The sequence below is a fragment of the Chlamydotis macqueenii genome, chromosome 25 (assembly GCF_036417535.1).
Source record: "Chlamydotis macqueenii isolate bChlMac1 chromosome 25, bChlMac1.mat, whole genome shotgun sequence".
Classification (NCBI taxonomy): domain Eukaryota; kingdom Metazoa; phylum Chordata; class Aves; order Otidiformes; family Otididae; genus Chlamydotis; species Chlamydotis macqueenii.
The window spans coordinates 3,683,602-3,694,974 of NC_141580.1; the positions used below are offsets into that span (position 1 = coordinate 3,683,602).

General features: G+C 63.7%; 1 protein-coding gene across 2 annotated transcripts; it reads right to left on the reverse strand.

Moving 5' to 3' along the window:
* Positions 1–924: 924 nt before the first annotated feature.
* Positions 925–4,139, reverse strand: CYB561 (cytochrome b561). Of its 2 annotated transcripts, XM_086766736.1 has the most exons (6): positions 3,953–4,139; positions 3,063–3,270; positions 2,770–2,868; positions 2,596–2,699; positions 2,368–2,525; positions 925–1,699 (listed from the first exon to the last, which is right to left on the reverse strand). In XM_086766736.1, the coding sequence occupies exons 2-6, from the start codon at positions 3,262–3,264 to the stop codon at positions 1,501–1,503; spliced, it is 762 nt and encodes a 253-aa protein (XP_086622862.1). In that variant the 5' UTR covers positions 3,265–3,270; positions 3,953–4,139; the 3' UTR covers positions 925–1,500. The 2 variants fall into 2 exon arrangements, with proteins under 2 accessions (XP_086622862.1, XP_086622863.1); XM_086766737.1 differs by lacking the exon at positions 3,953–4,139 and having other exon boundaries at positions 3,063–3,368.
* Positions 4,140–11,373: the final 7,234 nt, after the last annotated feature.

An 11,373-nucleotide genomic window follows, 5' to 3' on the forward strand; every position in this document is an offset into this window, starting at 1 on the left:
GTACAATGAAAACTGTATGTATGAACAAATGTACTTATTTATAAATGGTTAACACTTGGAAATGGTGTCTGGCCTGCTGTTTTTCCCAGCTGCGGCGAGCGAAGGAGCGTGCTGTGGCTTCTCCGAGAGGGAGTAACCTGGGGACGTCAGGACGGCGCGAGGGTTGGGTCTGGTGGTCGCTGCCTGGAGATGGGGACGGGGACCTGGCGCTGCTGGGAGCAGCAGGGGACGGAGGCAGCGCTGCTGCCGCCGTTGGCACTGGAGCATTAATAAAATAGCGGGGGGAACCGCATCGGGGGTGTTCGGGGTTAAATTGTGGAAAGCAGAGCTCGGCGCTGTGGATGCCGGAGCCCTGCAGCTGCTGGGAACCTGAGTGCTTGCTTCGTCCCTGCCCAAACCCAGGGCGTCGCAGCTGAGCACCCCGTGCAGCCGGGCCAGGCTGGATGCGCGGCGCCGGAAGGACGCGGCACAGCGGGGTTGTGGTGAGCAGAAACCCCCGGCCTGGGCTGTGCCTTTGCTGGGGGCTGCGTTTGCTTTGCAGCGCTGAAATCCGGGAGCTTCACCCACGCGGCTGCCTGTGCCGTAACCCAGGAGGAAGAGGGGATGCTTTCAGCAGAGGAGATGAGCCGACACCTCGGGGATGCACCTCCTCATGGCGCGGAGTCTCCCCAAGCCTCCGTGGGCACGCCCAGTGCATAGCCAGACCCTGGGGACGTCCCCGCGGGGTCCCGCACGCAGCCGCCGCTGAGCTCCGCAGTGCTGGGTGCACAGCGCGGGGCCCGGATAGGAGAATCCCGTCCCAAAAACCCACCCTGCCCTCCTCGGCCCCCGCGCGCGGCTCCGATCCCAGCTGCCCACGGCGTGCGGGAGCTCAGGGGTCCCCCGAAACGATCAGCGGCAGAAGCAGGCAGGCGGAGGACAGGGTTCGCTGCAAACATTTATTAGGTCGGGAGCATCCACTGAGCAGAAAACACAGCGTGCGAGGGGGGAAAACATTTTGGACACAAAGATTCTGGACCTGCACAGATGCCAGGTCACTCTGAGCCCCGGGGCAGCCCTGTGTGGGGAGCAGCCCCCCAACGTGGCTGCGCTGCCGGCGAGTGGGAAATGTGGGTGGTGGTGAACATCCCCTCTGCTCGTCGGCATCGCGAACGAGCTTTGGGCTTCGGCCGCTCGCAGGGGGGAAACCTGGGCTCCCACGCCCCCATCCCCAGAGCAGGGCGGAGCCTGGGGACCCCCATCCATGTCAGCCCCTGCCCCTGCCTGGGGCACCGCTGTCCCCGTGGGGCCAGGGGCAGGCTCGGGGGTCAGCGGGGGCTGCGTGGGGCAGGGCTGAGGAGGATGGAGGCCGAGCCCAAGGGCAGTGTAACACCAACAAGCGTGTCCTTCCCCAGCTGTCCTTGTCCCTCTGGGCCGGGCAGAGCCCCAGGACCTGGGGACGGGGTACACGGGGACATCCCACAGACACCAGACGGTGCCTGTGCCGGGGAGCTGGGGTCGTCACTGGCTGCTGCCGCCGGGGCTCTCGCCCTCCGTCAGGGTCTTGAAGTCCATGGAGAGCGCCAGCTCCTCGGGCAGCGGCGGGCGCTTCCAGTCATCCCGTGTCAGCACGTAGCCCACCACCAGCCCGAAGGCCACCAGCAGCACCCCCAGGGTGTTGGCCAGGACGCCCTCGGGCACGAATTTGCTGTAGGAGTCTCTGCGGGGGTGAAGGGGGATGCTCGAGCCTCGGCGTGCAGGTGGCCTGTCCCTACCCTGTCTGGGATCCCCTCCTCATCCTCCTCCTCTGGGCACGCACCCTGGGAACGGTCTCTTCTCCCCAGATCAGAGCAAGAGGTGACTGCCTGGGCACTGCTCGCGCTGGGGAGGGACGCTTGGTGACAGCAGAGGAAGCGGGGGGCACAGCCCTATAGCAGGGCTGGGGGTGGCCCGGTGCCTCCCCTCCCAAACGTGCTCCCCCAGCCGGAGGGAGGTGGCTCCTGGGGTGCCCCACAGCCGTGTCCCCATGGGGCCAAGGACACCAATGTGCAGCTGGGGCCATCGCCGTGTCCTCCAGCTGCCAGGGCAGAGGCCTCGGGGACACGAGCGTCCTGGGGGGAGCTTCTGAAAAACATCTTGCTGCAGAGAGGTGAGGATGGATGTTTCACCCCCACCAAGACCAAATTAAAAAAAGCTGTTGCAGGATGCAGCCCTTGTTACCATCATCTGGGAAATGACTCAGCAGCAGCAGAGCTCAGGGATTTAAATCCACGGAGCCACGGCCTGAGCAGGGGCCAGGTTCTGCCCCACGGGGCTGGAGCAGCCCTTTGCTGGGGCTCGGGGGGGGATCTGAGGGGCTACCGCCCCCTTCCCGGCTCGGTCACCCACCTGATGTTGAAGAGCAGCATCTCGGTGATGCCCAGCAAGGAGGTGGCAACGGAGAGGGCGAAGAGGGCGACGCCGAAGAAAACGTGCTGGGGTTTGTACCGGCCACGCAGCGAGAAGGAGGCGCCGGGGAAGAGGAAGAAAGCGCAGCCCAGGAGCCACTGCGGGGGTGCGGGGGTGTTACGGGGTGCTCTGGGGTCCCTCCCCCCCCGGGAGCTCCCCAGCCCTCACCTGCAGGAGGTAGAGCACGAAGGCGACCATCCCGCACCAGCTGTGCAGGCTGTACATGTCGGGGATGCCCTTGCTCCGGTGGGACTCGAAGACGGCGACGATGCCTGCGGAGAGGAGCCCGTTACCGCCGGGGCCGGATCCAGCCCCCCTGCCCACCCCGGCCCCGGCGCTCACCGACGAGGGCGATGACCAGCGCCAGCCCGTGCAGCAGCGCGTGCAGCACCTTGGTGGAGCGCTTGGCTTCGTGCCTGAAGACCCGGTAGACCAGGAGAGCTGCCGGAGAGAGGGCAGATAAGCACCCTTGGGGGGTCCCCCACCTCCCCGGCACCCTGCACCTTCCAGGGGTGCTGCACGCAGGCATCGGGGTGGGGGAGTGGGGTCCTAGAGCATCTTCCCGGTCTCTTTGTCACCATTTTGTCCCCCTTGCTCCCTTCCCGGCTGCAGCCTTGTCCCACGGCCCCGCTCACCATCACCTTGGAGGAAAACCATGCCCAGCACCATGCAGAGGGGGTGGACGTTGAACTGGAGGGGGCTCTGCCAGGCCACGCCGCCCCGGTAGCGGCCCAGCCAAGCGCCCGTGGTGGTCAGCAGCGTCAGGCCCAGCAGTTGCGACACGGCCACGTACGCAGAGAGCCCGGCAGGGCTGGGGGGTGGCCGAGCCTCGTCCATGCCGGCCTGCGGGGACAGAGAGGAGGGGGCAGCGAAGCCACGGGTGGCCCCGCGTGGCAGTGGGGGTCCCAGCCCCAGTGCAGGGTCCCGCTGCGGGCAGTGTCTGCCACCGCTGCTCCGCCTTCACCTGCTGCGGAGCTGCACGCTTCCTGGTGTCGCCTGGGCCGCTGCGTCACCCACGCGCGGACGTGGCTCCCAGCCACCACAGCACACCCAGCCCAGCGCTCCTCTCCCTTGCCCTCCTGCCTCTGCTTGCCTGCTCCTGCCGCATCCTGCCTGCCCCGTTCCTCCTGCCCCAGCCCACCAACCACGCCGTCCCTCCATCCCCGTCCCTCCATCCCCGTCCCTCCATCCCCGTCCCTCCAACCCCATCCCTCCATCTCCATTCCCCCATCCCCGTCACTCCCCCTCCATCTCTCCATCCACACCCCATCTCCCATCCTTGCCCTCTCCACACCTCGCGCACCCCCCAGAGCCCCACAACAACTCCTCCCACCCCCCACACCTGCAGAGGAAGGCAGCACAGGGATGAGCAAGGCTGCTTGGGACCCCCCCCCCAATGGCAAAAGCGATGGCCCTTGGGGACACGGGACTGAGCAAATCCCCGTACCGGGGGGACGGGCACACCGCGTCACCCAGCCGTGCTGCAGCCACGCCGGAGAGCTGGCCCACAGCCCCCGCAACCCACCTGCCCCCGCGTCCCACTTCGTGCTGGGTTATTCCCCGATGCTCCCCGCTGGGCTGGAGGGTCAGAGCTGCCGACGCCAATGCCACCAGCACGGCCACCTCTCCCGCTTCCCAGTCAGCCAGGGCCAGCGAGTCCCAGCCGCAGGGGCCAAGGTCCCACCGCCGTCCCGGCCCCACTGCAGCTGCCCCTGGGGAAGAGCCGCAGAGAGACCCACGGCGCAGGCAGGAGCGCGGGGTGGGAATGGGTGGGAGGGGGCGGGAGGGGGAGGCGATGCATTAAGACCAGGCACACACTTTTTTCCCAGCCACATTTATTGGATCAGCCGGATAAGTGGGTTAAGGGAATTGGTTTATCCCATTAGGTGGCACTGCAAAGGCCGCCTGCCCGCCCGGGGCCATGGGATGCTCTGCGGGGTCTGGCACGGGGACCAGGCTGGGCTGGGGGGGGACAGCGAGAGGCACCCACTCCTCCCTGCACCCCACCAGCCCCCTGAAAGCCTCACCGTCGCCATGGGGCTGCTGGCCCCAGTGGGGCCGCAGATCCCAAACGGGTGCCTAGGCAGCCCCGAACCTGCCCCCGCATCCTCCCGGGCCCGCTGGCACTCGCATGGGGTTGGCCCGCACTGGGGATGGTGGGAGAGGGAGCGACCCCCTGACCGTGGGGACTGGCAGTGGGCCGGGGGGGGGATGCCCACTGGGCTCTGGGTGCTGCCCGTGAGCCCTAAAACTGCCCCGGCCGCTGCCCCCGGCCGCTGCCAAGCTCTGGGAGAGCCGGAGGCGGCCGGGCCCCTTGGCAAAGCCACCCCGCAGTGGGGACCTGCCTGTCCCCACCCCAGCCGCACCCCCAAGCACAGCCCCAGTCACCCCCCACCCTCCCAGGGCAAAGCCAGTGCTCCCCATTTTGGGAGGAAGGGGGTTCTCTGGTTAAACCCTTCCTCCGTGGCCTGGGGAGGGGGCACGGTGTGCACACACCCCAGCTACCCCTCTGGCTGGGACCCCCCCAGAATCCCGGTGGGTGGGTCTTGGGGGGTGCCGCTGCTCTCCGTGGGGGCTACAGACTCACGCAGGGGAGGGGGCTCACTCCAGCTCAGAGTTGGGGGGGGCTGAGTGATGTATTGGGGAGGGGTTGGAGGCAGACACCCATGCAGCCCCCCCCCCGTGCCCCCCAGCCCTACCTGTGGGTGCCGCCTGCGCCAGGCCCCGCGGTGACAGTGTCTGAGCGAGGGACAGGGCCACGGCGTTGGCAAGGCAACGCAGTGATGGCAAAGCAAGGGCGGGGGGGGGGCTGCATCCCACCCTCCCCTCCAGCATCACTGCAGAGGCAGGGTTCGCTGGCGGAAAGGGGGGAAGGGGCTGCAAAGCTCGGGGGCCAGCAGCACGCGACGGGACGGTCCCGAAGGCACTGGCAGCATCTGTGACCCCCCCCCCCGCCCCAAGCTGTGCCAGGTCCTGCCTGCACCCACCTCACTGGCTCAGCCCCCAGGGCCCTCTCCTCCCGCGTCCAGGGCTGGCTCTGTCACCCGAGGTGGGGGGGGTGGGTGACATGTCCCTGGGGACCCCCCCCCCACCCTCAGGTAGCACCAGCTGCATCCTGCCCCATGGGGTGAACCTGAGTGGAGGGAGCCTGAAGAGGGGAGATGGAGATGGGGGAGATGTGGGGAGTGGGAGATGGGAGAAGATGGAGATGGGGGAGATGGAGGAAGAGGGGGTTGGAAATGGGGGGAGATGGACGGGGGGGGGACATGGGGAGAGATGCAGATGGGGGGAGTGGGGGAAGAAGGCAAGATATGGGGGGGAGATGGGGGAGATGGGGGGTGCCCCCCTCCCGGCCCGGCTGCGGGCAGGGTCTCCCGGTCGATGCAGCGCTGCGCAGCGGGGGGAGCCGCGGCCCCGCGTGTCCGTGTCGCGCGGTGCCACTAGGTGTCACCAGGAGCCCGCGGTGCGCAGCGCCCTGGGAGCCGGGACCTGGGTCACCCGTGGGATCCCAGTGACCAGGTAGGGACCAGCTGGGATCGGCGGCGTCCCTGGTCTGGATCCCCACGAGGACCCTGGGCCCCTCCCCGAGCCAGGTCACCCGTGGGAGCCAGCACTGGGGCGACTGGTGGGGTCCGCAGTGCCCTCGCCCCTGGGCCACCCGTGGGAGCCAGAGCACCCTGGGCGTGGGGGGGCTGGCGGGGGCCGGTGGTCCCCCGGAGCAGATCAGGTGTCCCCACACCCGCCTGGGCGCAGGGCCATCCCCCCCTTGGGCCCACGGGGTTGCTCCCACCTGCTCAGACCCTCCCAAGCAAAGACCCCACCCACCCCCCCGAGGTTCCCCCCACCATCCCCATCACCTTCTCCCCCCTCCCCACTGGGGACTTGTCCCGTGGGGCAGAAACCCCAGGAGCCAGATAAGCGCCCCCCTCACCCCCATCCCACCACCACCATGATGGGTTCAGTGGAGCCGAAACATCACCTGGGGCCTAACGGGACCCACACTCGGACCTGTCACACTGCGAGCAAAGTCCAGGCCCCGCTGCAGCTCGGGGCGCAGTCCCGGGGCCACCACCCTGAGCCTTGGCCCGCGAGGAACAACCCCACCGCAGCGAGAGGCCGCGTACGGCAGCGCCGCAGGAGCCGCTGCCGCTCGGGATTTGTCACCGTGGCAGTTGTTGGGAAATGATTGACCAGAGTTCATCGGCTGAGCCACAGATTCACCATAAACCACAAACCTTGAGCCATCGGGCTGTGTCCCAGCTGGAAAGGGTCAGCCGGGTGGCCGGGCAGGGCGCAGGGAGGATTCCCCCCGCTACGATCCAGCCGAGCCCCTCCACAACTGCATCCAGCCCAGCCAGCTCGACTTTCAGCAGCCGAAAAGACGCAGCAGCCCCCAGCCCTCTGTGATTCAAGAGCCGCGGCTGCTTCTGCCGTCCCCACGCCAGGGACAAACCCACGGGTGGCACATGGCAGTGTTTACCGAGGGGTCCCCACGCCCGCTACCACCCACAAGGGGACTTGATGGCAACCGATCCGGGGCCAAACAAGCCCCTCCAACGCTGGCCAGCACGCCCCTCTTACCGCGGGCCAGCCAGCCATTTGTAACCAGCTCTTTAATTAAAGCCATTGCCCGGGGCGTAATGGCTTTATTAAATCTGCCTGAGCTTTCCCTGACCTGGCGATAATGAAATCCTCCCCGCGCTGCCGGGGCGGTGACGTGCCGGTCGGGGAGCAGAGCTGGTGCTGGCATGGAGCCACGGGGCTTGGGAATGCTTGGGGATGCACGGAGACACTTGAGGACGCTCAGGGATTCTGAGGGATGCTCAGGGATGCTGAGGGATGCTCAGGGATGCTGAGGGATGCTGAGGGACGCTCAGGGATGCTCAGGGATGCCACAGCTTCCTGCAGATCACTGAGTCAAAGTGACTCAGGAGAGGTTGCTCCAGCTCCCCGGCTATCGGCCAAGCCCAGCACTCTCCAGGTTCGTCCTGGGCTGCTGAGCACCCACGGATCGATAGCAGCGTCATCAACAGATAATTCATGGTAAAACCAGCAGCTCCTGCCCTTCCCCAGCTGCTCATTCCCACCCCAGCATGGGCAGCTTCCCCTCCCTGCACCTGAGATTATCAAATTACCATTTTGCTGAGCTAACCTCTTTTGGTTTGTTTGATTTTTTTTTTTTCCCCTCCCCTTTCTAAATCAAGTTTTTATCACTAAGAAATGCTAATTTGCAAGATGCCTCCTCAGAGGATTGCGATTCGAGAGCCCAGCTGCCTCAGAGGAGCTGAGCTGCTGCCTGAAACACCCCCAGCCAGCGCAGTTCCCCGCGAAACCCCAAACCTGGGGCAAAATTAACAGGTTTTCACTAAATATGAGAGAAAAAAAATCAAAGTCGTGTTGGAAGGCCCTGTGGCTGCCAAGGGAGTGGCCAAGGGGTGGCTTGGGATTAAGCACAAGTTGTCCTGCTGGGTCACGTCAAGGGGGTTGGATCCCAATTCCCTGGGGTCCCGCAGATGATTCCCAGGTGGGACAAAGCTCCCTCGGGAACCCGGCACCTCTCCGGGCCAGGGATCGGAGCAGCCCGGCTGGAAAAGACCCTGCTTCTCCCCCGGCCGCTCCGTCCTGCTCCTCGCTGGGAACACGACTTTGCAGAGCCAGGCAGGCGATAGGATCAGCGCAGCCAGCGCAAGCACTTAATCTCTTTCAGAAGAGGCTGAAGGTGCGTTTATAGCAATTTTTTTTTTTTTTTAATAGCACCTTGGATAAACAGCGGCGATAACCGGCACCGGGCTCGCAGAGGATGATTAATGCTCCCAGAGCAGTCACGCTCACTTGCCTCGGGGCTGCGATTGTTTTCGGTTATTAGAGAAGAGGGGAAAAAAAAGGGAAATAATGGACTTTGCCATGTTTTATTGGGCTGATGGGTGCGGAGGGAACACGTTGGCCTCTTTGCTCACCCCGTGTCGGTGCCCGGCTCTGGCTGGCTGGTGAGGAAGGGCGGATGGAAGGATGGAGGATGAGGAATGAAGGATGAAGGATGAGGGATGGAGGAGGGATGAGGGATGGAGAAGGGATGAGGGGTGAGGGATGAAGGATGAGGGATGGAGGAGGGATGAGGGATGAGGGGTGAGGGATGAAGGAGGAGGGATGATTTCTGGCCAGGCTTTCACCAGAACACCCGTGATGCTCCTGGCCACGCGCCCGGCACTGGGCACATCTTCCGCCCTGCAGCTGGGAGCTCCCCAGGGGCTGACCATCCAGGTCTGGCTTCTGTTTACCACCGTCCCAGGACGTGGGTGTCATTTAGAGGCCCTGAGCCGACGCCTGCCCTCAGCACGCTGCATTTTCAGGGCCTTGCGCTGCCATAGCACATCCCCCGGCTGTTAGCGCCCGTCCGAGCCCGGGGATAGAGCCGGGTGAGATCCTACGGTGGGAATCACGTCTCTGTCCCCTTCCCATCCACCTCCGGCCCCACCAAGATGCCCAGTGCTGAGACTGGGGGAAGCACACGGTCCCCCTCGTTCAGCCAGCCCGGCTCACGTGTGTCCCCCACGCCGGCGCTGGGAGCAGCTGTGAACCCTTGTTCCAGGGCAGGTGCGTGCTGGGAGGCGTTTTTGTGGGGCAGGGTGTAAGTCGCGCCGATAAGGAAGGTTTCTGCTGCGTTCAGCCCCCGGCAAGAGCTGAGTGTGCGCTTCTTGTGATAAAGCAGCAATCGCTGCTCCGGGGCCACGGTGAGCTCCCCACGGCCCGTTGCACCTCGTCCCCATGCAGAGGGGACACGTCAGGCTTTAACTACACCTTTTATCCAGGGAAAAGGTGGACACAGCCCTGCAGGGTTGCCAAAAATGCTTAGCAGAGATATTTTGCAGTCAGCACCTGGGAGCCAGGACTCTGAGGTCCCTCTTGCCATCCCAGTACCCAAGCCCAGGTGACATCGAGGGGCTGCACTGGCCACAGCATTTACTGTAATGGTTGATAATTATTTTAGCAATCACAAGACTGAAATAAATGGCAAAAACCCCTGGGGTATGGTGGTTTGTTTTTTTTATTTTCAGAAAAATCAGAAAAAAAGCTGTTTGCTTAGATGAAAAATTTGGATAGGAGATGTGGGGGTTTTTTTTCCCCTCTTCCTCATGGCAGCGTCATCGCATCTGGGAAAGCAGCTTAGCGAATTACACACTATGATAATTGATTGAATTCATCAGGAAATAAAGCAGGAGCCTTTAAACTCAGGATCTGGAGAGGGAGGAAAAAAATTCTCCACACAGCGATTCGTACCAGCCGGCGCAGGGGCCGTCATGCCCAGGAAATCACAGCCGTCAGGAAAAGTAACGCAGGAGGCTGCAAACCTGATGAAAAAGAGCTCCTTTGGAGCTTTAAATGGGGAGGGAATCCTTTCTCTCCCCTCCAGAAGCTCCTTGGTTGCTCAAACAGAGAGGTAGATCTGACAGGGGTTTCAAAGCACCCTTGAATGCTTTGAGAAATGGGATGAGGAAGCCAAAAATGTGGTTTGTAATAAAAGAAGGGGGAAAACGGGCTTGAGCATCCCCAGCCAGAGGCTGTAGGGCTGGAACATACCCAGAAAAATCACCAAATCTTCCCTGCCAGCACGGAGGCTGTCCCCAAATACCTGCTCCTTCGCACAGCCGTCGTCTCCCATCACATCGCTGTCACCGCCGGTATCTTACAGCTCCTCTAAGAAATATCGCCGGTCAGACTCCTCATTTCCTCATTTCAGGGGGCTCTGGGGCCAGGGACTGCACCAGTGGGTGCTCCTGCCAGGCAGGGAGGTTTTTACAGGCCTGGCAGGCTGAGGAGCTTATCCAAACTGCTGGGAGCAGGTCATGCTCCTTCAGAGGTGAGGCACCGCCACGCTCGCACCCCCCGACCCGCTGTGGTGATGCTCCGGCCATCACACACGTGTCTGCACACACGCGCTCCGGGGAGGGGAAGGACAACGTCTCCATGCAGCTGGTGATGGCGATTCAAGGTGATGGGAAGCATCCTTCTGGCCCAGGGACACCACATCTCACCCAGCTCCCCGCAAGCCCACGTCCCCACGAGCAGTTCAGCATCCGTCTCCGTGGCAACACGTTTCACATCCTTGGATACCTCCTGTCCTTCTGGTCCGCGGCACTGGCAGCCCCGGGTACCCTCCACACTGGGAGCAGATGGGTGTCCATCACCCAGCCCAGCTCCCCTGAGAGGGTGGGACACCCTGCAGGGTGTCCCATGGCTGTCTCTGAGCCCATCCTTGGCAGGTGCTGAGGCCCAGCATGGATTCAGAGCAGCAGAGAGGCACCAACGGGCATCTTCAAGCTTGCAGACATCTGCCCTGCCTTCCTGGACCAACAGTCACTTCACCTGCCAGCATTCTACACGTAGGATGCTTTTCTGCCTGATCCCAGCTGGGGTTTTAAAAGCTTTTTAGGAGGGGAAGTCACAGAGCTGGGGGCATCCTTGGCGATGCAGCCAGCAAGAGGTCCTCTCACCCAACACAAAGTCCTGCAGCAGCAGCAGCAGTGCCTCTTGCCTTGGAAGATGAGCACGTGCAAAATGATGGAGAGCTGCCCTTCCTCCGCAGGGTCACCCATCGGAAACACCAACCTTGGAAAAGACCTCCCTGGCTGGAATTTCCGGATACCGGTGCCACGCTGAGATTGTGGAGCCCGTTTCGGCCGCGCCGCTCTCCCAAGGCCTCCACCGGTGCCGGAGGCTGAGCCGCGATGCCTTGGAGCTGGGGAAACCCCTCCCCGGCGCAGCGGGGAACGGAGGTTGGCGGGGCGCAGGAAATCTCCATTCATCGGCACTTGGTCACCAGCCAAATTGGAGCCAACCCAACCGCTTTTCCAACTTCCTAGCAAACTGGAGTTTCCAAAGACCTGTGGCCAGTGGGGAGAGGGGTCAGCAAGGGGGGTTGCTGGTTTCATGATGCCCAGGCTCCCA